We start from the raw sequence: 25,816 nt of genomic DNA on the forward strand, positions 1-25,816 counted from the left end.
CTGGAATTACCTGTAACCAAACAAAATCAGTCATGAAAAAAGTCATAATGCAATAATGGCACCAGGCTACCCATGAGATCTGTACTCTATTTCTCCTCTCTCCAGAATTATATCTACCCATTAACTTTTTAATTTTTTGTCCTGGTTTTTCTGCAGAGCCAATGCAGCTATGGTAAGAGCGAGCTACACTGTATTCTGGTTTCTACACCATCATAAGACTGGCTAACTAGCTATGTAGTCAATAGCCACATTCATACTGTACAAACTTCGAACATGTGATAATGCAAGACCCAAGAAAGAATAAGGTTTGACTTTCAGATTTAGATCAAGTCTGCAGTAAAAATATTTACTTGCAAAAGAGTGAAATTCAGCTCACATGCCTTTAGTGCCCAAGTAACTAACCCTTATGGGGGTAAAGTGTCTGGATGAAATACATTTCCAAATTATCGCCAGTGAAGAAGACAACAATTTAAACCGCCCAGCTGCACAGAATGTGAAAAGTATTAATGTAATCATCGATCTATGGCTTCCTTTTCTAGCTTGCCCCTCAAGGCTATCCTGCGTGGCTGGTGCAGAGGACCCACCCTTTCATGGACTAAAAGGGTGATCATCTGCCCTGCCCGGGCTACTCCACTTGTGTCTCCTTTTACCAAGCCTTACCTCTGGACGTGGAGCAGCAGGCTGTCCACAGGTTTAATATGCTCTGAGCAAATCTGATATGGACTCATTGAGGCACAAGAAACACGGAGACTGACATTATTATTTTTACAGCCACTCTTCAAAGTGAAACTGTAAATATGCAGACTGGCTGAGAAAAGTAGCCTTTACTAAACATTTTCATTTTGTATGGAAATGTACATTTTTCTTGTAGTGTTACATCACCACTAGAGCCTATGGTCAAAGTGTGACTACATCTAAAACACTTAGTGCAACCAGACCCACAAAGTCTCCCCCACTACTCCCTTCGGGTATGTCTACACTACCACCCTAGTTCGAACAACCTCGAGGAGTGGAACGAGGAGTAACAGTAGTTCAGAATAGGAAGCTTAATCCGAACTATCTAGTTCGTGCTGCGTGTAGCTGCGGGCACGGAGTCCAAACTAGCAGACATTTAAAAATGGCGGCACCTGGCAATATGCAAATGAAGCCCAGGAAATTCAAATCCCGGGCTTCATTTGCAACTCCAGTTGCCTACATTAACCACCCTAGTTCGAACTAGGGTGGTAGTGTAGACATACCCTTCTTCCTTCCTCTACAGAGCATTTACTAGTAACAAAGTGGCAAAATTAAAATTCATTATGAAAGCTAATCTCAGCGCTTAGAGTTTTTTCCTCTCTTTTTTTGTGGCATCTTGGTTCTGTCTTTAAGGAAATTAAGGACCCCGCCCCCCATAGTCAAGACACTTCTGCCTCGTAACCATCTTAGTAGTTAATTTCAGTGGTACATGTGATACTGAGAATTCGAGGAACAAAACTAACTTATGTAGAAGCAGCCTTTAATGTGGTAACACCTCTCTCAGAAGCCTGCTGAGCCTTGCAGTGCAAACAGATTATTGATTGCATCTTTCATTTTTACCAGCAGTTCTCAGCAAGAGTTGGACCTGAAACCCGCACAGAACCTCTGGGAGCAGTGCAACAGGCTTTCACAAAAACAGCTTGTGGCATCAGACTCATTTCTGCCATAGGCAATGTCTGTTGAAAGGTGGAGGTAGTGGTCACTGCCTACAACTTGGTTTGTGGCTCAGCAGGGATTTTTGGTCAGAAGTGGGGAAAATATCAGGGACTTATTTCATTACATTTATAAATAAAACAATTTCTAGAATTGTGCACACACTGAGAAATGATCACTGGCAATACCACTTTTAAAAGCACAGACCCTTATCACATAAAATTACATATAAAAAGGCACTTTAAAAGAATGTTACCTAGGCTGCAATGTCAAGCACTCAGAAGTTATGAAAATGTGAAATGTATAGACACCCTGGCAACCTAAATTCTGTATCCCTCTTGCACTTTTAGCCTGGGCAGTGCATGATACAGGAGTCCTGCAGGAAATATAGTGCATGATGATATAATTAAACAACCTTCCCTACCCCTCACCTTTAAGGAAGCTGTGTGCTAGGGGACTTTACAAAACAAGACAGACACAGTGCCTCCCATGAAGAGCTTGCACAGTCTCACTTTTAGGCATGACAGAATAATGTAGATCAATGAATAATAGGAGAGAGGGAAGGAGAGAAACAGCACAAGGGTTACAATAACATTACAGGGTTACTTGGTCATGAATACCCTCATTTTGAGGGTATTCACCTTTTTGAGCAGACATTCAAGAGGAAAGAAAGAGGTTGGACTAAGATTAAAAAAGACTAGAGAATGAGGGATAAGGATATCCTATAGCTTAATACTAATATAGATGTCCCAGATAGTTAACAGGCGGAAAATGGAGAGAAAACTGTGAAATTATGATGCATCATGAACCAGACAGATTACAAACAGGAGGCTGCCAGATCCCGCTGGAGAATACCAAAAGAAACAAGACCATCTGCTCATGAAACTCCCTCCTACAACTCAGGAACAAATTTATACAAACAACCTCCTAGAATGCCACTGTTGGAGATCTATCTGCTACCCAAGACCCATAAACCCGGAAATTCTGGACATCCCATCATCTCTGGCATTTGCACACTTGCTGCAGGATTATCAGGTTACGCTGACCCTCTCCTGAGACCAGCACTCCTAGCTACCTTCGAGACACCATAGACTTCCTGAGGAAACTACAGAATATCAGTAATCTCCCTGAAAACACCATCCTGGCCACCATGGATGTAGAAGCCCTTTACACCAACATTCCACACGATGATGGATTACCGGCTGTGAGGAACACTGTCCCTGATGACTGCACACCTGGTGACTTTGTCCTCACCCACAACTATTTCCAATTTGGGAACAATTTATATCTTCAAGTCAGCGGCACAGCTATGGGCACCTGCATGGCCCCACAACATACCAACATCTTTATGGCTGACCTTGAACATTTCCTCAGCTCTTCCTAGCACCCTTATTCTACTTATGCCACATTGACATAATCTTTATCATATGGACCCATGGGAAGGAGACCCTTGAAGAATTCCACAGGGATTTTAACAACTTCCACCCCACCATCAACCTTAGCATGGACCAGTCCAGCCCAGCCCAAGCCAGACGACTGGGTCAGAACCCCAGGCCCGCTGCCATACCCAGAACTCGGCTCTAACCTTCAGCGGCCCTAGAGTGAGCACCGTGATCTGGGGAGGCTACTGAGAGCCCTACTACGGCCCGATGCTTCCACTGGTTCTCCGGGTCCCAGACCTGACCCTCGCCAGTGGACCGGGCCCCCTGGACCTCTACCTATAACCCCATAGGAAACTATGGACACCCGGCCACCTCCTTCGACCCCCACTGAGCCTGCCAAGCTGGACTGGAGCCAGTTAGGACCCTCGGAAGGTAGCCCAGTGAGGGCCTGTCTAGAGCCGGCGGAGGAGATGGATGTCAGCTGGGCAGCAGGTTGTGGCCTGGAGCCCTGCTAGCCCCTGACTAGGCCGGTGTGTTGCGGTCAAGGGCCCCACAGACCTGACGGCAGCTAGTGCTGCCCTCATTGGGGACCTGGGCTGGGACACTGGAGTGCGTGGGCCTGTGTCTCCCCCTTCCCCCAGAGGAGCAACCCCCTGCATCTGTCGGCTCTCTGCCAGCTAGGAGACCCAACCTTGAACTTGGAGACTGCATGCCCCCCTGCCTGCCCTGCCTGTTCTGATTTGACTGTTTACCCCACCCTGACCCCAGGGTCAGGCACCTCAGTGGATGTTGACTGACTGTTCGGCCCGCTCTGGCCCCATAGCGGGGCCCGGGGACTGGTTGTGGGGAAGTGGCGGAGTCAGCTGCCACCTGGGGACCACTACACCCTGCAATAAATTCCACTGTTAACTCTGTCCTAAGGATGTTAAGTACTGGGTAATTGACTAATCGAATAGTCGATGCACTTTGCATCGACTATTCGATTAGTAGAAAGGGCACCTCTGCCTTTGAAGTATTGTTACACTTCAAAGGTGAAAGCGCTGCGTGAAGCGCAGGGTCAGCTGGTGACTCCCCTGCTGATCCTGGGCTCCATGCAGTGCTGCTGCGGCGTTTCAAAACAGCAGCGCTTTGTGGAACCTGGGGTCAGCTGGACAGTCCCCAGCTGATTCTGGGCTGCACATGGCACTGCCGCTTTGAAACGCCATGTGCAGTCTTGGGCTTTTCAAAGCGGCAGTGCCGCGTGGAGCCTGGGGTCTGGTTCCGAGCTTCAAGCAGCGCTGCTGCTTTGAAGTACCCCCTCGTCTTCCCTCCCTTTGCTGCCTCTATTTGATAGAGGCGGCGGGGGGGGGGGGAGGGGGGGGGAGAAGCGGAGGGAGAGAAAGAAGAAAAGCAACTAGTCAACTATCCTGTCAACTATCCAATAAGTATTTGCTTATTGGATAGTCAGCTAGTCGACTAGTCCTCCACATCCCTACTTTGTCCACACATCTATACAAGCAACACCGTCACAAGACCTAACCACATAAGCCACAACATCAGAGGCTCATACAGCTGCATATCTAAGGTGATATATGCCATCAAGTGCCAGCAATGCATCTCTGCCATGTATGTAGGTCAAACTGAACAGTCTCTACCATAAAAGTTAAATGGACACAATTGGGATATCGAAAATGGTAATACACAAAAATGTGCAGGAGCACATTTTAACCTACCTTGCGCACTCATTAATGGATTTAAAAGTAGCCATTCTTCTATAAAGGAATTTCAGAACCCAACTATAGAGAAAAACTGAGGAACTGGCCTTCATATGCAAATCTGACACTATCTCTCTTGGCTCGAACAAAGACATGAACTGGATGGGCTGTTATATTAAAAAACTAAAATGACATCAAAAGCTGAGAATGGGACACTTACAGCCCACTCAATTAGCCTCATTAGCACCAGCACTACAATTAACAGGTATTTTTTCCCTCCCTCTCTCCCTTCTTTTTCTGTTATATATCGGGAGGTTTCCCCTTTTTTCTCCACTCATCTGAGGAAGTGGGTTTTGCCCATGAAAGCTCATAATACTATGAATTATAGAGCCGGAAGAGACTTCAGGAGGTCATCAAGTCCAGCCCCAGCACCGGCTCTGCTTTTCCCCCCTTCCTCTGGCTGTCTGTAGGAAGCAGCAAGTTGGGGCAGGTGGGTCTCTAATGTGCTACAGGACTACTTGTTTTTTAACAAGTGATGAGTTGGGAAAAAAGAACAAAGGTGGGAGGGCAGGAAAAAGCTGTATACACAAGAGCAGGAGGGGAGTGGCAGAAAGGGTTAAAAACCAAGGGGACAGACAAAATGTGGAGGTAAAGACTAAAGAAGTAGGTTCTCTCCAAGAGAGCTGAGAATAGAGTGGGTCGTGGGGTGAGACGGGTAGAAGTTTCCTGCTGGCGCCAAAGAACAACGAAGCTTGAGACAGCAGGAGGGGGAGGGGAAAGCTGGGGAAGCAGGTACTTTCAGAGGCCAGAGGAATGGGAGCTGTTGCAAGGGAGAGTGAGGTGACTGCAACAACCTGCTTCCAAGTTACAGGAAGGACGAAGCAGGGGACCCCTCCCCCTCAAAATCACATGACTTGTGATAAATTTGAGAGAGTTGGCAACGTTGCATTCTAAGAAAAATGCACATAAATAAGCTACAGGATGACCTGCAAATACAGGAAACAGTTGTTCAAAAAGGGCTCTTTACAGGGGTTCAGTCACTTAGACACACTCTAAATTAAAAAAAAAAAAAACAACAAGAAAAAAAACCTGGTTTCGGTTTTCCAAGAAACAGCACATTAAACAAAGGCGCTTGGTAAGTGGTTACAACTGAATTCATGACACTGTAGAAAACAAGCCTAGACATGCAGCATTCAGGCTTAAGAAGCAGTACAAAACTGCCAGAAGCTAAGCTAAAAGAATGACGAATTTTCCCACAAGACTATTCTAAAATGATAGGGGATGAAATGAGCAGTTACACATGCAGTCTGTTTACAAAATGCTGGCATTAAATTCACATGTTTTCAAAAAGATAGAGGTGCACCATTTTAGAATCCCTCATTTGCTAAAATATTTTCAGATATATGGATAATAAAGGAATGCAGTTTGCAGTGCAGGGACTCTTTGAGAAGCACTCTAAACACTATACCCTCATTAGGATTCTTGGGAAACCAGAAATGTAATTAACAACCTTTCTTTTTTTTAAAAACTCTCCATGGATTTATTCCACTCTCTTTCTTTGTCCCTTGTGTACATTTCCCGGTTCTCCTACTACTTGACTGTACTGTTCTCTATTTGGTCCCTTTGCTACACAGTCTCACCATTGTACTACAGGTTGAACCTCTGAAATCTGGGACTCTCCGGTCTGTCAGCATCTGTGGTCTGGCAGGATAACAGATGTTGCTAGATCAGAGAGCCCTGGTGCCTGGGAGTGTGAATTCCGTCCCCAAGGAGCCCCGGCTGGGTGGGGCAGCAGCTGGACTGGGAAGCCCCATCTCCAGGAATCCCCGGCATACAAAGCAGCAGCAGGGAAGCCAGCAAGCCCATTCCCGGGGATTTCTGATCAGGTGGGGGAGAAGCAGGCTGCAGGGCTGGGGAGCTCCATCCCTGAGAAGCCACAGTGGGTAGGAGCCCAAGTCCAAGCTCTGCAGGCTGGAGCCAGCAGGAAGGCAGTAGCAGTGGGTCTGGAGTGGAGCCAGCTGCAGGGAGGGGGAGTGTCCTGGGAGGCCAGTGGGAGGGACCTCCCCTGGTCTGGCAAATTCCCTCATTCAGGAAGGGTCAGTTCCTGAGGCTGCCAGACAAGGGAGGTCCAACCTGTATTTCTGCAAAAAAGTCTTTTCCTACATAGATCCTAGCTATAGCAGTCTTCCTGCTTCTCCCCATCTTAATTCAGATCTCTGCTGATTATTTTTCTTAAGCAGATGCTTGAGTTTCATGTGTGATGGAATAATATACTGCTATATTCTCACATCACTCTAACATTTGTACAGAATATACCTTGTAAGGTATCATTTGCAAACTAAAAACTCAATGGTCAATAATACTATTGTAAAAGTTATGCAAAATTATGAACAGTATCTGAAATCATGACTGAAATCCATTTGCTGACTGGCTGCTGAGGTCAAAATTGCACTGGATCAGGACTATGGCTACACACAGACTCTCAGGATGTGACCTGCATGCTGTTAGACTACTTGTAAGTGGCCCAGTTGGGAACTACAGTAGCATGATAATGTACCCAATGTTGCAGAGTCTGGGTGACACAGTCCCCCACTGGTCTGGACTGCACCCCAAATGTCAAACTACTCCTCATTTGTTGAAACCCTCCACCCCACAATTTCACAGCCATTATTCACAGATAGAGTAAATCAGCATCTAGCAACAAATTGAACTTTAATGGCTCCTAAACACACCATAGAAGTGCTTGGGTGAGCATCAAGAATAAAAATCCATTCACTCATTAACAACCTCTATTTGAATAGAGTCAATCAGATCATTTAGTCCGAGACAAAAAAAATAGATACATGGTGAAAATACATTATCTTCAACTCCTGAATCACATGGCTCACGCATCCAACACATCTTTAAGTAAATTAGTTGCTTAGTTTTAGGAATGGACAATGTGAAGATGACTACACAATTAACCGATAAGCCTGGGCTTATCAGTTAATCTTGTAGACTACACGCATTCCCCCCACCCCTTGTTGCCTCTGTATTTGAAGCAGCAAGAGGGAGGGAGGTGGGAGCCAGCTTTTAAGCACCTCCCCACAAGAACTGGATGTGCCTGCCCCCCTCCACTCCTGTGTTGCTGACTCTGATAGAGAGGCAGCAGTGCGGAGGATGAAGGGGGCCAGGTGGGAGCCAATACACGTGAGGAATCAGCTTTTAAAGCTGGCTCGCTGCATGTGCCAGCTCTGTGGACCTGCCTACCCCAACCTGCTGCCTCCTACAGACAGCCGGGGGAATGGGAGAAAAGTGGAGCTGGTGCTGGTGGGAGCTCTCTGCGAGCACAGGCTCCGTGGAGCTGCCTGCCTTCCCTGTGCTGCTTCCTCTATCAGCCAATGAAAAATCCTCAGTGACTCTTGTGCAGTTGGGCCATAGTAAATAAGGCACCTAACTTACCAGATAGAGCAGGGTTTCCCAACCTATGGGTTGGGACCCAAAAATGGGCTGCCATTATGTTTCAACAGGGTCGACAAGTGTCTCCTCAGGTGGCTCTGCCCTCCCTACTCCCCCCGTTTTGAATTGCCTTGGGTCACCAAGTCTTCCGGAATTGTCAAAATGGGTCCCCACCTGAAAAAGGTTGGGAACCGCTGAGATTGAGGGATCTCTTATATCCCTCTGATTCAAAATTCTATAAAAGAGTTTTCAAATAAATTTTCTTGTAGCATAACTCATATATGGACGCCATGACAGTCTGAGATGATTCATTCACTACTTTGAGAATTACACAACCCAAAAGTCACCTCACAGAATTCTAAAGCTGCTTGTCCTTTGAAAGAGGAACTTACTGTATAACACAACTGCTCCACTGTGTGTGTGCACATTTTTTTTGTGCTGGAGGGAGGAGAATTGGGGAAAAACATGTGAAATTGAAACAATATTTTCCTGTGTGTCAACCAACCAAAATTTATAAGATCCAGATTATCCTTGAACAAATAACATTAAAAAATTGCTAGTTTTGTGTCAACGAATTCTTGTTCATTCTCCAGAGATTTCCTGAGCTAAAAATAAAACCTTGCCAAAATTCTTTCCAACACTTTTACAGTTTTTAGAATTCTACACACAATTCAGATAGACCTAGTTCCTGTCCTACTTCCATAATTTAGCAAAGCTCAAATCTTTGTTAAGTTAAAAACAGTTCATCAAGATGAAATTATTGCTTTTGTTTTTGTTATTTTAGAGAAGACCATAAATCAAGTCTGCTACACCAAAAATAATTCTGAAGACTTTCTAAAAGAAAGAGATGTAGCCATGTTAGTATGAACTTGGTAAAACAAAAAAGCAGTCATGTATCACTTTAAAGACTAACAAGATGGTTTATTAGGTGATGAGCTTTCATGGGGCAGACCCACTTCTTCAGATCAAGAACTTAGTACTAATTTTCCTAGAGCTATCATCACTGCAAGTTTACATCCATACGCAAAATGACTATGGAAACTTGTGAATGTCACCTACAGAAGTCAGTAAGAGCTATGGATGCATAATGCCTTTGAAAATCAGCCCTCTTTTATTTAGGTCCCTAAATATGATATGGGTGTCTAAATTTAGGTACCCGATTTTGAAAATGATAGCCTTGGTTGTTTACTATCTCAATAAAGATCTGCTAACTTGGTTGTCACTGCATCTATGTTTACCAAACATGCACTCGGGACATTTGTCCAAAGTAAAATCTTGGAAACATTTACCTGCACACTTAGGATTCAGAACATTGTGATTTGAGCCCATCTCTAATACAGATATTGCTCTACATGATCAGGGTTAGTGTTGGAGAGACAGGGACTGGTTAACTTCAGTGGTTATAGCCTGTAACATTGCTCCCTTTACACACAATGGAGCATGTACACCAGCTACCCTGTAATATACCCTCAGTCAGCATGTGTCTCTGCACAGTGTGCAGAATCCCTCTTTCCCCCAAGTACCTGTTGTACAGACACACAAGCTGGCTCCACAGCCGGCCACTTTGAATGACATGTAGGGATGCGGCAGCCAGATAGCCTGCCTGAGGTTACCACGGGGCTCTTGGCTGGGAGTCGCCTAGGGTAAGTGCCTGCCAGCCATAGCCTGCACTTGGCACCACAGCCCCTACTTTATCCCTAACCCAGATCACAATCTCTTCCTGCCCCAAGTCACAACCCAAACCCTCTGCTCCTCCCCCATTTCCCTCCCCTATGTCAGAATCCTTTCCTGCTCCCAACTCCTCTCCCAAATCCTGCACTCTCTCTGCATCCCAATCTCTTATCCCAGGTCACAACCCCCCTCCTTCACCCAAACACCCTCCCAGACCCCAAATCTGCTCCTGCATCCAAATCCCCTGCCCAGAGCTCTCTCCTGCACCCAACTTGTCCCAGACCCTGTACTCCCTCCATTAATATCATAGAAAAGTGTGGCCCTTGACCACTCACCAAATTCTCTGGAGTGCACCCCTCCCCCCATCAAAAATTATCGCCCACCCCTGTACAGCACTTACCACAGTGGTTTTGTTGCAGGCCTCTAGATGGCATCATAATACAATAATAAAATCATCAAGATCACTCCCTCCATGAAATGAAGTCAACCCCCCCCCCCATAAGAAGTTCCCTTTTTGGCTCCAATAAGACTGCAAGTTCAAGCCAACAAGCCTTAAATGTTTATTAACTATGATCAGCAGCATCACCAAGGAGCCCCAGTCATGGAGCAGGAGCCCTCTGTGCAAACATAACAAAAAGACATTTTCTGTCCTAATCCATTTGCAATTTAAGATAAAAGCAAACGTGACTGGATGGCTTTACTTTACAAAACATCATGTTGCTCCTTTACCTGTCAATGAACTGGTCAATCATAACAATATCTCCAGGCTGTATTTCTTCTCTTAATGAACCACAGGCAGTAGTTACTAAAATATGAGTACAACGCTCTTCTTTCAATGCCCAGATGTTGGCACGGAAGTTGACATTTGTTGGCATAATAGTATGATGTCTTCCATGCCTGCAAAGACAAGCGGGAAGCAAGATAAGAAAACTCAAAAGGTAAATAAAAAGTACCCACCTATTTAAAAAAAATTAGATTTCTGAAAACTTGACGTTGACAGTACTCAACTTCCCATATACCATACTCCATTTATAGGATTTAGTTGTGCATGAGGTCCCCCACAAAAATTGAGTCTCTAGGTTCCATTCACTCGGCTCCCATTATTACTTTTAGTATCATGTTCCAGTGCTGTTATAATAAAAGTGGCTCTGTGATACTGTGGTATTCTTCCTCTCTCACTCATCCCCTCACCAGCACTAGATATACTTAATGTTATACATATAAAGGTTGTTTTTGTGTTAGCATTATGAGCACCATCTGGTATCTTAAAGTCAAGCTGAGTTCCTTCATTTCTTACAACTTTGCTAGTAAAGATAAGATTCTACATTCTACACTCAGAATAAAACCAGCAATGTCTAATGATAAAACGGGCAGAAGAGCATCTAATTCGCCTTTCCATCCACAGCTTCCACAGAGTTAATATAGTAAAATAAAAAAATATGCTAAGGAGGGGGGGGATATATTACACCCCAATCTTCTTGAAAAACATGGTATTTCCTAAATCAAGTATCAGAGGGGTAGCCGTGTTAGTCTGGATCAGCAAAAGTGACAAGGAATCCTGTGGCACCTTACAGACTAACAGATGTATTGGAGCATAAGCTTTCATGAGCAAAGACTCACTTCGTCAGATGCATGAAATCAGTGTTTCTCAACCTATTTTTTATGAAGTACCCTTTTAAAAAAAAATTATAAGTGCCCCCAGTACCTACAGTTTTGAGACACATCAAATTTTTTTCTACCATTGCAACACATTTGTTTAAACAACTTAATCGTAGCTGGGCGGGCGATTAAATTTTTGGGTGTAAAAAGTACAAAAATAATAAAGCGCTGTAAAACTTTAAACAAAAATTCAATTTTCTCCAAATTTCAGTTGTGTTAACCTACCCCCCAGACTTCTCTCAAGTACCCCTAAGGGTACGTGTACCACTGGTTGAGAAACACTGTCCTAAATCATGGTAGGAAAGATGTCTGACTAAGTCTTTCCTTCTCCTTCTTTGGAAGACAATGCTATATGGACCCTTGAGCTAGGTCTACACTAGGGATGTTAAATTTTGATTAATCAGCTAATCAGGAATTTCCATTTACTACTCAATTAGTTGATAAAGGGCTCTATCCCATTGTGCCTCTTCCTTTGAAATGTACAAGAGCCACCCAAAAAATGAGGAGTACAGGATCTTTCAAAAAAGGGGTGTGTTTTTTTGAAAGAACCGTGTCTAGATGTCGGTTTCACTTTCGAAAAGCCCCTTTTCAAAAGAACATGTGGCTGCCATTATGCAAATGAAGTGCAGGAAATTCAAATCCCGGCTTCCTTTGCAATTTCGATCTGTCTAATTTACATCCCTCTTTCGAAAGAGGGATGTAGTCTACACATGCCCTAAGTCTACACTAGGGATATAAAATTCTGTTTAATTGGTTAAATGGTTAAATGCAGTGCTGACACTGTGTTTAATCAATTAAAGGGGTGGTGGTCAGGGGCAGGGCTACTCCAGCAGAGCTGGGGAGCCCGCCCGCCTGCTGAGGTCAGACTAGAGTGGCATCTGCCGCATGAAGGAGCTACCGCAGCCACACACACACACACCCCATACAGGGGCTGCCAGCTGAAAGAGCGCACAGACTGGGAGCTGACAGCTCCACACAGGGGGCCCAGCGAGGCTGCTTCTGGGTACTGGTTATTCATGATGACCAGTAAACATCATCCATTAAGGGTGACGCTTACCAGGTAACTGTTTAACCAGTTACCCATTCATATCCCAAGTCTACACTAAAATCTTACATCCAGGTTTGATAAACTAGTGTCTACTATGGCTTACCCAGCATCTTCAGAATGGTAAGACAGTCCATTTTTAGACTACAACACAACAGTCAAACAGTATGTCAAAAGAATTTTGAACCTAGGGATGTAAAAGTATAACCATTTAAATGGTTAACTGATAAGCCTGGGTTTATTGCTCACCATTAATGGCTACACGCAAGCTCCTGCCCCGCTCCTGAGGAGCCAGTGCTTTCCCGTGCTGCTGCCTCTGTATCAGAGGCAGCAGCACAGGGCAGTAGCCAGCTCCCTGGGAGCAGGATGGAAGGCAGGAGCCGGTATACACTACAATCCAGCTGCTGCCCCATGCTGGAGGTACATGTAACTGCTGAGATTTTCAGTGGTTATGCGGTTACCCAATTATCCTCTTTTTAACATCCCTATTTGAATCCATGTCAGTCCAGACAGTCAAGTTCTACACTGATCGAGGTATACGGGAGAGTCATGTTCGACGCTCACTGTCAAACAAGCAGAACAAAAATAATATGGTGTATGCCCAATATCAGGATAAGGCTACCAGGATTTTTTTTGGGGGGGAGGGTCCTTGGGAATCGTAGTATATATTTTAAAAAATATATATAAAAGCATGCATATATACACTATAAGTTCCAGTTTGTATATCTGTCTCTCAGAGTACAATTTTCTTGCTGGACAGAGGAATAGGAATGCCAACATGTAGTTGACTACACAATTAACTGAGAAGCCTGGGTAGGAGGGAGTCGATACGTGTGGGGAGCCTGCCCCCCTGCCCTTGCTGCCTCCTACAGAGGCAGTGAGGGGAGACAGGTAGGAGCCTATGCTGGTGGGAGCCCGCTTAAAAGCTGGTTTCCCTGCAGCACAAGCTCCACAGTGCCACCTACTGCCCGCCCCACGTGGCTGCCTCTGATAGAGGGGAAGGGAAGCTGCCACAAAGCAGCCTGTATCCATAGCAATCTGGGCCGACCGTGGACAGAAGCTGGTCCGCGGCAGCAGCCTCTGCTGGGGGGGGGGGGAGAGGGAGGTCCAAACTCCCCACAGACAGGGGCTGCTGCCTCTATCAGGCAGGCAGCCTGTCTGTGTGGGGAGCTGGTTTTTAAACTGGCTCTCCTGGCAGTCCGGCCCCTGCCTGCCATCCCACACTGCTGCTTGATACAGAGGCAGCAGCACAAAGTGGCAGGAGGCTCCCCAGGAGCACACTGGATGCTGGGCCCACCCCCGGGGAGTCTCAAATAGTCGTGCAACTGCAAAGATTTCATGACTATTAAACGACACAATATCTAACATCCCTAGAGGGGGAGGGAGGAGTAGTAAAAACACATTAAGTCATAGATTGCAGAGAAAAAAAACAGTTACCTAAACATGAGTGCAAGGAAAGGACCAAAGTCTCCCCAGACTAGCAATACAAATGGGATATCAGTTTGACAGTATTGTATTTCAAAGTAACATGGGGGAGGTAGCAACACAGCCCCCAGTCATATTAATGGGAGTTGCATGGATAAATCCTTGGATATAATACAGGTTTTACCAGAGGATAGAATTTAGCTTATTTTGACCAAAATAACTAAGGAAACAGTAATTACATGAAGTGTCATGGTAAGTGATATGGCTAACCCCAAATTCTTCAGCTCACCCAATTTACTGATTTCTTCTGTTACCTAGAATGTCTTTCAGTTTTCAGGGTTTATGTAATAGGACATTTTATCTTTTTACAGGGAAATATTCCATGACCTCTTCTTTAATAAAACTAGATATTTAAGGCCTTGAAAAGAATCAAAAGGGAAAAAGTTCAGTGGAAACAAAGCAAAAGACAAAGAGCACCCAAAGAAACAAATATAGGAGAGATCCAGCCAGATGTGATAGCCACACTCAGCAACTGCAATTGGCCACAATAGAACTTAGAGACAAAAAAGAGGAAAATAAAATTACAAAGACAGACAAAACAGAAACCACCCTCTAGCAAACCACCTCTAGCAATACTCCCTCTAATCCAGTGGTTCTTAAGCTTTTTGGCCAATGGAAAACCTGGCTCAATGTATACCTTTCCGCCAACCACCAGTTGCTAATGGAAACTTACCGCTAATTACATAATTATGCCCAAGCCATTTTGCTACTGCTGCAGCTAGAGAGGCTGGTTTAAATTATTAAACAAATTAAGCGTTTTAACTTGCTCATGTTAATTTATCAAACTTCATTTATATCCAACACATAAGGTTTCAATATCTTCTTTATGGCGGATGTGGGGAAACTTTATTGTGTCAGGGGGCCACTGACCCACAGAAAAATGAGTTGGGGGACTACACAAGAGAGAAGGAAAAAAACTCCTCCAAAACCCGCACTGATGGGGCCCTCAACCGAGGCACCTCACTTGTCTGGCATTTCAGCAACACGGGGCAAGGGGAGGGGAAGAGAAGGGACAGGGAGGACTGAGGTTCAGGGCTTCCCATAGGCCAGATTTACTTTTCTGGCGTTCCAGAGTTAGGATTTTATGAACCCCTTCAGGGTCTGGGGTGGGAACAAAAATGAGAGGTTCAGTGTGTGGGAAAGGGCTATTAGTGAATGGGGTAGGGATGAGTGCAGGATCTGGGAGGGAGGTGGGGTGCAAGGTCTGGGTGGGAGGTAGGATGCAGAAGCAGGCTGGGAGTAGGGTGTCTGGCGAGGGGCAGAGAGATGGGGGCAGGGAGTGCCTGGGTCTAAAGCTGGGGGGTTGAGTGACAGAGGGTATGTCTACACTACCCTCCTAGTTCGAACTAGCGGGGTAATGTAGGCATACCGCACTTGCAAATGAAGCCCGGGATTTGAATTTCCCGGGCTTCATTTGCATAAACTGGGCGCCGCCATTTTTAAATCCCCACTCGTTCGAACCCCGTGCCGCGCGGCTACACGCGGCACGAACTAGGTAGTTCGGACTAGGCTTCCTAGTCCGAACTACCGTTACTCCTCATTCCACATTTGCAAGTGCGGTATGCCTACATTACCCCGCTAGTTCGAACTAGCGGGGTAGTGTAGACGTACCCTGAGAGGGTTCAGGGAAATGGAGGGGCAGGTGGTAGGGAGGCTGAGCTTGGCACAGCAAGGCAGGTGTGGGTGAGTAGGTGACCTCGGGGTGTCTAACCCTGCAGAGGATGGGGTCCTGCAGGAGTCCAGCCCATGATGCCCTCAGGGGCTGAGTTGCTGCTCGGCCCCTCCTCCCAGACCAAGTACCCAAGGGTATAAAGCCTAGAAGGACCCTGAGCCCCCCCCTGCCTCCTGCATTTGTGGGGTCCTCAGTCCCAGCGTCACCTGCTCTCACCGCTGCCGGGCACAGCCCAACCCAACCTACTGCTGGGGGGGAGGGAGAGCGCCAGCCACTCGCACACCACGAGAGCCCATCCTGCCCACCCACGCCCCGTGCAGCCCAACCTGCTACCTGACCCGGTGGACCAACTGAGGGACACACTGCTCTTTCCATGGTGGCAGCGCTCCTCCACATGTAGCTCCGCAGCCCATGTGTGCGGGGGGAGGAGTTTTCTTTCTTCACCTCCCCGCCTGCCACCCGGACTTGGTGCTGTAGCCTCCTGGCTGCACACTGATCACGAGGCTGCAGCGGCTGTGCGGGCTCCCCGTTGCATGGGGGAGGACAGAGTGTGAGCTTCCGTCGCAGGCCACCTGGGAGGCAGCTGCGGAGCACTAGTGGTCCCTAGACTGCACTTTGAGAACCACTGCTCTAATCTTTTCCTTCCATGTGCAGAATACATTTCGTTATATGCACTGAAGCACGTGCAAATGTGCACCACCAGCAGAAACACTACGTAGTTGCTTTACTAATCAGCTGGGGGGCACTGGGATTCCTGAGTGGCTGCACAAGCACCCAGCTTACATCACACTGCCCACCACTCTCAAACAGTAACCTATTAACACACGGGCCATATCCACCTTCAAGAATTGTAAACTTAATTCTGTATATAAAATGGAGATGGCCCAGCTGATCCTGGGCTCTGCACGGCATTTCAAAGCAGCAGCATTGCACAGAGCCCAGGATCAGCTGGGGACTTCCCAGCTGACTTCGGGTTCCATGGAAATGCTGGATGGAAGCCGGGGTCAGTTAGGGAGCCCTCAGCTAACTCTGGACTCCATGTGGTGCTGCCGCTTTGAAACACTGTGGCAGTGTTTTAAAGGGGCAGTGCCGCATGGAGCCAGGGATCTGTAGAGAATCAACAAATATAGTGCTTTGGCCGCGTGACAGGGCATCCCAAGGATGAAACCAAGCAAGAGTCATGAGCCAACAATAACAACATCTTCCTGAGTCAACAACCTTCGAGAATGCTGTGTTTGGGACTGTGAAGAAGCACAGTTTATGAAAAGCAGGATGTGGACTTTTGGGAAGTTTGAGAGGGTATAAAGATAGTTGTAATCTTGCAATAAAATGATTTCGTGCTTGCACTGGCCGGAGTCCGTGCCTTCATACACCACGGGGATCAGCTGTGTTGTGCTGCCCCTTTGAAACATCACCACAGCTTTTCAAAGCGGCAGCACTACACGGAGCTCATACCCCGGGCTCCATGCGGCGCTGATGCTTTGAAGTACTCTCGCTTCCCCTCCCTCCTTGTTTTCTCTATTTGACAGAGGCAGCAAGGGGAGGAAGGGGGAAGAAGCGACTAGTCAACTTGACTATCTGATAAGTATTTGCTTACTGGATAGTCAACTAGTCCTTAACATCCTTACCAGGGAGACAGGTGGAGCCCCACAGGTGGTAGAGCAGAGACTGCCCAGAGCTGGAGGAGCACTGAGGTATGGTCAGGAGGCAGAGACAAGCCAGCAGGTGATGGCATGGGATGGCAGACAGCAGGCTGGCGGGGCTTCAGAGTACAGTGCAAGCAGAGCAGGACAGGGCCCCTTCTGAGCACAGGCCCAGCTCTATGGAACCCGGTGGCATTGTAAACCCAGCACTGAGCACCCAAACACTAGCTGCCTCTGACGTTTCTATCTGGCCCATCCAGCTGAAAAGCAGTGTGTGAAAACTTACATCCAGCAGCATGTATGCAGCTGCAAGCACACACACACTCTGTCACATCCCCACCCCCAGATTGCCTCACTCCTGTCTGTGTGCCACATACACTAACTCACACAATCTGTCAAAGTCTCTCTCTCTCTCTCTCTCTCTCTCTCTCTCATATTACTGCCCACATGACAGTGACTTAATTAGAGAAAAAGACGACAATAGAAAAGAAAAATATGGGAGATTTCTGTCCCCTTTTCTAATAAAAAAATTAAACCTTGGCTGTATCCATAACGCTAAATCTAATTTTCCCTAGTTTTGCTGGATGATCTCTTAGAAATCTCAAAGATTTATATTGTGAGCTTTCAATCACTAAAGTTTCAGCACAAGCACACACATTGCAGTTCTCCCAATCTCTTAAAGAAAATAAACTTTACAACCAAGCATTCACTGGAGATAAACAGGCATTAACAACAACAAAGTTTTCCAATAGTTTGACTAAAAACCCTTTCCCCTCATAATTGCATAGCCTTCAGTTCCTTGTGATGGCATAACTTCACTGGTTTTACAGACGCGACAGTGTTTTTCAGTGTAGACAACATATCGATTTTTTTTGCAAATAATTTTTAAGGCTGGATTTTCTTTTTCCTTTTATTTTCTATGTAGAGGGTATTCGATAGAATGATTTTGCTGAGGTGTGGGATGAAACCCACTGTTGGTATGTGAACTGCTCGCTGGTCTGGGGTATACCGCATAGCGCCTCCCCTCCTGCTGCGGCTGCTGGGAGAGGCATGTCCTGCCCCGCATCTCAGTCAACCAGTGCTGGGCAGAAATGGGGTCTCCTCCCGGATACAGAAGAGTTATTCACTGTGCAGCGGGAGGGCCACATGGAGCCCAGCACAGCAGCCTTAAGAGCAGCTGCAACCCAGGCAGCAGCACTCAGCTGGTAGTTGGGAGGCACCGCAGGCCTAGGTGAGGGGGGCGGGGCAGGGCTAGTGCTGGAAGGCTCTGGGGGTGGGTGGCTGGGGCTTCTGGCAGACTGGTAACATTTTATTTGAATATCTGTATATCCATAATTTGCATAATGAACATGCAAGTGTATGTTACTGATCTGCCAAAAGTTTGTGAACGTGTTTGCCGGTCCGCAGTATAAAAAAAATCGTGAACCACTGATCTATAAAATAACCACATGCCTCACAAAAAGGAACTGTGCTATTGATACTTAAGAACCATTGACATGCAAAGTTTTAATCTTCAATTTGTTGTCATCATGACTAGATGTAAATTAGAGTAAAAAAAAAAAAACCTAGCAAGTGCCCTTACTAAACTCAAACATGGCTGGATAAAATTTCTTCAAAATTCCATCCCCACCTCTCGCCATCCTTACAAATGACCCCAGAACGATTTGGAGAAAACTAAATGTCTGAAACAGTTGTCATACATTTTACCACAAATTAAAGGCATAGTACACTTTTACTGTATTTTAATCTCTATTGGAAAACACCACAAAGCAGATTTTTCTACTACTGCAGATGCTTTCATTTTAAACCTGAAACAGTACGGTGCTCATACTTGTCACTGAAAAGTGGATTGTATCCTTGTAGGATCAATTCTGCCTGGAAGCACTACTTAAATCAGAACAGCTTCCAGGCTATAATAGCACTAAAACAACCAGTGGAGGTTGAAATTGAGCTATGGTTTGTGAATGAACAGAGTGTTTACAAGTGTTCCAGGTATCTGAATTACTCTGCAAAGATGGGGACCCATTTTGACAAGTCAGGAAGACTTAGTGACCCAGAGCAATTCAAAAAATGTGTGAATGGCTCTTTAAGAGCCAGCTGGGGAGTCCCCTGGTGACCCTTTTGAAATGTAATGGTGACCTATATTTGGGTCCCGACCCATAGGTTGGGAAACCCTGCTGTAAAGGGACAAAATTATATTATTAAGCTCCTGATTCTTCCCTAACTGAAGTCAATGGAAGTTCTGCCCTTTACAGGTTCAGACCTAAATTTGATAGTCATAAGAAGTAGTTAGTCCTTCTGATAGAAAAAGAAAATATCTAAGACAAACAACTTTATTTAAGAAACAAGAAATACAAAAATCCTTTGAAGAGCTCTTTACCTTGCTAGAAGCACACAGTCAACGTTTTTTATCTTGCCCAAAATCAAAGCATCTGATGGCTGAAAAAAACAAAACAAGTCACAACATGTCAGCATGATTAGAAACATTTACTGATATTTAGACATGATCAATATCACTATGAAAAGAAATGAAAGTTGACTCATTTTCTTCAACTCATAAATAATTGCAACTTAATGTGACATTATCAAAAACAGTCTGGAACTGGAAGGACATGTCTTTCAATTACAGGTTCTCAGCGTATTAATAGCATTGCTAACATCTGAAGTCCAATCACACATTTCACACAGCTGTTCAAACGTAGTAACAGATATGCAGTCCTGTTAGTCTGGTCTTGCTGAAACAAAAGACAGGACTATGCAGCACTTTAAAGACTAACAAGATAGTTTATTAGGTGATGAGCTTTTGTGGGCCAGACCCACTTCCTCAGATCAAATTGTGGAAGAAAATTGGCATGACCATATATACCAAAGGGATACAATCAAAAAAATGTGAAACATATAAAATTGACAAATCAGATTTTAGAGCAGAGGGTGTGTGTGTGGAAGGGAGGGAGGGAGAGGGGAGGTTAGTGTCTATGAGATAATGATATTAGGGGTGATGATTGTGGAAGTTATCTTTGTAATGTGTAAGGTAGTTGGCATCTTTGTTAAGGCCCATTCGTAAAGTGTCAAATTTAAGCATGAATGACAGTTCTGGGCCACTTGGGTCCAGTATTATCCTTTAGCACCTTTGGGTGGGGTTTGTACATGTATCCCAGTCAGCTTATGACTGAGAAAATCAAGGTGTTATGACTACCAAGTGTGGAAGAGAATACAGGAATACATTCCTCCCCACATCCACTGTTCTTTAAACACGATGGCTGTGTCTACACTGGGCCACTTATTCCAGAAAATCAGCCGCTTTTCCGGAATAAGCTGCGAGCTGTCTACACTGGCCCTTGAATTTCTGGAAAAGCAACGATGCTCTACTGTACAAAATCAGCCGCTATTCCGGAAAAACTATTCTGCTCCCGCTCGGGCATAAGTCCTTATTCCGGAACACTGTTCCGGAAAATGGCCAGTGTAGACAGCCCAGTAGTCTTTTCCGGAAAAAAGCCCCGATCGCGAAAATGGCGATCGGGGCTCTTTTCCAGAAAAGCGTGTCTACATTGGCCACAGACGCTTTTCCGGAAAAGCAGCCTGCCAATGTAGACGCTCCTTTTCCGGAAAAACTGAAAACGGAATAGTATTCCGTTTTAAGCATTTCCGGAAATTCATGCCAGTGTAGACACAGCCGATGAGTTTAGAAGCACAATGGAGAACTCTCAGCCCAGGAACGGCACATGATGGTTTTAACCTACCTTTGCACCTTTCCAAATCTGGGCATCTCCATAGCGTATGGAATAATTTAGACAGCCCTGCGGGCCTTTCTAAAGTACAGCAGTCTATGGGTCCCACCAATACTTAGAATACCTGCAATATTACATGCTGGGACCCCATCCTGGTATTCCCCCTACACCAAGATATACAAGGGGATCTTTGGGAGACAGCCTTATGTCTGACTTTTGCTGCTCCTGTGCAGGGAGGAATTCCCCACAATCCAGATTCTGGGCTTTTACAGGCTTTATATTACTCCAGTCCTCTTACCAAGCAAAAGTGGCTGGAGCAAAGGTTGCATGTCTATATGCACATCTGTTTGTTTAGCTAACTGTGTATACCCTACAGTGCGAGCACATAGTAAGAGGCATTCCCTGCTCCAGAACCACAAAGAGCTTTCCATTTAAATAGACTAGCCAGGCAAAAGATGGAAGAAAAGGGGTGGTGTAATTCCCATTTTACAGGTGGGGAATTGAGGCAGAAAAGTGACTTCACATAAGTGTATAAAAACTAGAAATTTAAACTCAAATCTTCCATATTATCTGCAAAATAGAAGACTGAGAGCTGTATACATTACGTATACTGTCTCATGCCAGTACAGTTCATAAGACATACCATATGTGGCAGCAATGGTTATTTTATGAGGAGGAACTTGTGTGGAAACCTAAACCTGTATGTCTTTTTCATGGGGTGTAGTGCCACCTTGTAAGATCCAAAATCTGGAAGGAAAACCATACCTTGCAACCAAAGTGATGTTGAAGAAGACTTTGTGAGTGTAAGGGACACAGGCAATTATGGAGTATGCGTGGATAGTCACAATTGGCAGTGGTGGGGAAGTAATAAGGTGGAGGAAAGCTGAATTAGAGGTAGGAATTTGAATTTTCCACCACCCTGTAAAATCTGCAAGAGTAATGGGGAGGGGATGAAGGGGACTTACTCATTTGTATCCTTCCATCTTCCCATCCTTCTCCCAAAACTAAAACAAGCATCTCATATGGAGCCAAGATCCTTTCACTTCTAAGTCAGTGCCTTGAATTCAGGCTAGAATATCATAAACAAAATGGATCATATCTGACAGTTCCTTTACTGTATATGAGATTAGCTGCTGAGTTTAGTAAAATTCTCAGTGGAAATTGTGCATATTGGAAATAATCATTACAGTTGACCTTTTTTATTGGCTGTCTCAGCATTTAATTCGGGGGCTTAATGTACATGGAAGACTTAACTGTCCTCTCACCCTTGGAAAAGTCTTTTCAGATCATTGTCCTGCCAGCAACTGTGTGGGAAGCGTATTCTTTTGCAGTATTCATATGGTTCAGATCCCACAGGATCCCTAAAACCTGTAATCAATCGTACTGAAATCAATGGGCTTCTATGCGGATGTGTCATTTAACAGGCTCAGGACTGTGTGAGTAAATGGGAAGAACTTCAAAATTTGTTAATCTTGTACCTCCCACAAGCAATGAATTAACTTTTTAATGTAAGCATTAGGAAATAAGAAACAATTCAGTTATTTTTTTCCCTGAATTCTATAGTTGTAATTTCATTAGCAATGGGTAAAACCCTGCAAATCTGTGATATCTGCAGATATAAAGCAGATGTGGATGCAGATATCTGTGGCTCATTTTTGCGGATATGGATGTGGATACACATTTTTTTGTCTGCTCAGGGCTCTAGCATTAGGTATTGTATATGCACTGTAACAGCATTTCCCAAACTATGTGCTAAGGCCTGGGGGAAAAAAATACCGGGCCTCAGCGTGGCTGCCAGGAGGGGAGCAGGGCGGGGCGGGCTGGGAGGAGATGTGTGTGTGTGTGGGGGGGGGGAAACGGCTGCTGGGAAGCAGGATTGGAGGTAGCAGGGCTGTTTGGCAGAGATCGGGGGGCAGCCGGTCGGCGGAAGCAGGGTTGGGAGCAGCGGGGCCATCCCATGGAGATTGGGGGGAGGGGGCTGTCCCGCAGAGAGTGGGGTGGGCAGGCGGCAGAACCAGGGCTGGACGGGTTGTGGGGGGGGCTGGACGGGAGAGATCAGGAGGAGGAGGACTGGAGAATCAGCCTCCGAAAGCAGGGCTGGATGGGGGCAGCGGGCTGGCCAGGGGACGGGTTGGGGGGGCTGGACGGGGGAGATCGTGAGGAGGAGGACAGGAGAACCAGCCGCTGAAAGCAGGGCTGGACACGGGCAGCGGGTCTGGTTGGAGGGAGCGGGGGGGGGGGAGTGGGGAAACCGGCCGCCGGAAGCAGGACTGGACGGGGGCAGCAGGGCTGGATGAGAGAGATTGGGAGGAGAAGGCAGGGGTGGGGAGCGAAACAGCCGGCAGGAAGCGGGACAGACCCAGGCACAAGAGTGAGTCCGGCCCCAGGGATTCCATTTCTCTCCCCCCCCCCCCCCCATACCCTCCCTTGAGTAGTTGCGAACTGCCTGGCTGGGAGACACTCAGGCAATGTGAGCACATCTACCAGCCAGGCAGTTCGCAGCTACAGACTGATACACCTAATAATAATAAAACTTACCTGATTAGAAAATTTCTCAATTTGTTTCCCAGACAGAACCCTCGAATACCGGACTGTCTGGTACAAAACTGGACACCTGGCAACCCTACCCTTCCTTGCACCCTCCCTCCTAGGCAGATACCCTACCCCCAATCTGCTCCTGCTCTAGCCTCCTTGAATGTCCATGCGGCGCCAGGTCCCCCAAGCCCTGACCCAGGCTGGGCGGATGATGCAGCCGGGTGAAACACTGTAAATGTATTAATTTTTAATTCTTTTTTTTACATGCGTTTATATTTTTGGGCTGCAAAAAACAGTACTGAAAAAAAAATGGGTTCCAACTAAAGTAAAAAGTTTGGGAAACCCTGATCTAGCCAGCTTTCTGTCCATCTTACAGCCCATTTATCCAATCCATATTCCCTTAACTTGCTGGCAAGAATATTGTGGGTGACTGTATCAAAAGCTTTGCTAATGCTGGCACTGGGGGCTTTGGGAGGACCAGAAACAACTTATTTGAATATTCATCATTTGCTTAATGAATATGAAAATATGCAAATGAATGTTCCCAGTCCTCCAAAAGCTCATGAAAGGATTTACTGGTCCCTTTGTCAAAAAGTTTGGGAACCCCTGCACTGTATTACAACAAGCCGTGGCTTAAAATGAGAATACAAAAGCTTTGGCATTTCATTTTATTAAACAGTTCAATATACATGGGAGGAAACTCATGTTATAACCAAAATTAAACTTAAGTGAAAAATTAGCACGACACATTAATATAGGCCCTGATCCTGGAAGGCAGGGGTTTTCAAACTCTGGGTTGCAGCTTGTAAGGGCAAGCTGCTATCTGGCCGCAAGATGCTTTGTTTACCTGCACCTCCACAGGTACGGGTGATTATAGTTTCTGTTGGCCACAGATCATTGCTTCCTGTAGCTCCCCTTGGCTGAGAACAGTGAATTGCAGTCAACAGGAGCTGTGAGTGGCTATATCTGCAGACACAAGGTAAGCAACCTGTCTGGAGGCCCACCAATGGCTTACTATGAGGAGCTGCTTTGCCTATCACTATAGTAGAATATCAGTGTGAGAAATTGACAGGTAACTGCATTTCTGATTGGACTGTTTGGGTGTGTTAGGAGCTAACGCTTTAGTTTAATTCTAATAAACATAGGGTGAAATAATATATGTATTAAAGACTTAACAACATGCCTGTTTAGTTAGTATTTGAGAGCTATACACCTGAGTCTTCCAACAAGCCTTCTAGCAAATCACAGAACATCAGCCATAATAGTCCCATTAATTCCAGTGTAACAAACCAACAACTTTAAAAAATAATTCCAGCTTTTCAGATTGTAAAGAAGCAAAAAGAGCACAGTCCTGTCTTTTGAAGTTCCCTTGGAAACTTATTGTATCAACATACAACCAGAACAGAAAACTTTTTGAAACATTGTGTTTCTTGCAAGCCCTGCCTTTCAGCTGCAGCAACAGAACTATCTTTCTGCTGTGCATTTGCTTTGAGGAGCATGACAAGTAGGATTACCAGGTGTCCGGTATTTTACTGGACAGTCCGGTTTTTGTGCCCTCTGTCTGGTAAAAAATTCAGAAAATACCGGACATGTGCAATGTCCAGTATTTTCTGTTTTTCTGGCTGGGTGCCGGACGGAAGCCTGGCAGGGGCAGCGGGAGTGGCTGGGAGGCGGGGCCGCGATCGGCGCTGGGAGCCTGTGGTTGCGTGCAGAAGCCGGGTGGGGGTGGGGGGAGTGGCTGGGAGGCGGGGCGCAATCAGGGCTGGGAGCCCTCAGCTTATTGCATCTGAGGAGAAGTGACGGCTTGGGGAGGAGGAGAAGCCCTGTCCCCGCTCCTGAGCGCTGTTCAAGCGGGTTGTGGCACCGTAGTCCAGGAGAGAAGCCCACAGGTGCTTTGTAGTTGCATTTAGGGGCCTTCCATGGGCTCTCAGCCAAAACTGACTGGGGTGGAATTTCTACTTCTTCCCACTGGGACATCCAAAGACCTAGCTATGGGGGAGTCACCTTCCTACCCATGGTTGCCCCCACCTCCCCCGCCCTGCCATTGTGTCTGCCTCTCTTTGCTTTGGGTAGCAGAGCAGGCTCTGCTGCCTCCCCCTTTGTTCCCAGTTTGGTGGCTCTTGGTAGTAGCCACACAGGGTGCGTGTTCGGTTTGGGTGGGGGGGTTCTCAACAAATTTTCAGCCCATGTGTTCAG

The 25,816-nt window shown here is 46.0% G+C and overlaps 1 protein-coding gene across 2 annotated transcripts in view; it reads right to left on the minus strand.

Annotated features, from left to right (window-relative positions):
- Positions 1–25,816, minus strand: part of MTAP (methylthioadenosine phosphorylase) — an 86,320-nt gene that overhangs the window by 33,425 nt on the left and 27,079 nt on the right. For both annotated transcript variants that reach the window (XM_075931482.2, XM_075931483.2), the window contains exons 3-4: positions 19,738–19,796; positions 10,583–10,750 (exon numbers count right to left, since the gene is read on the minus strand). In XM_075931482.2, coding sequence (XP_075787597.1) covers positions 10,583–10,750; positions 19,738–19,796 — 227 coding nt within the window. The remainder of the gene's footprint in view (positions 1–10,582; positions 10,751–19,737; positions 19,797–25,816) is intronic.

The sequence above is a fragment of the Pelodiscus sinensis genome, chromosome 6 (assembly GCF_052426305.1).
Source record: "Pelodiscus sinensis isolate ZL-2025 chromosome 6, ASM5242630v1, whole genome shotgun sequence".
NCBI classification, from domain to species: Eukaryota; Metazoa; Chordata; order Testudines; family Trionychidae; genus Pelodiscus; species Pelodiscus sinensis.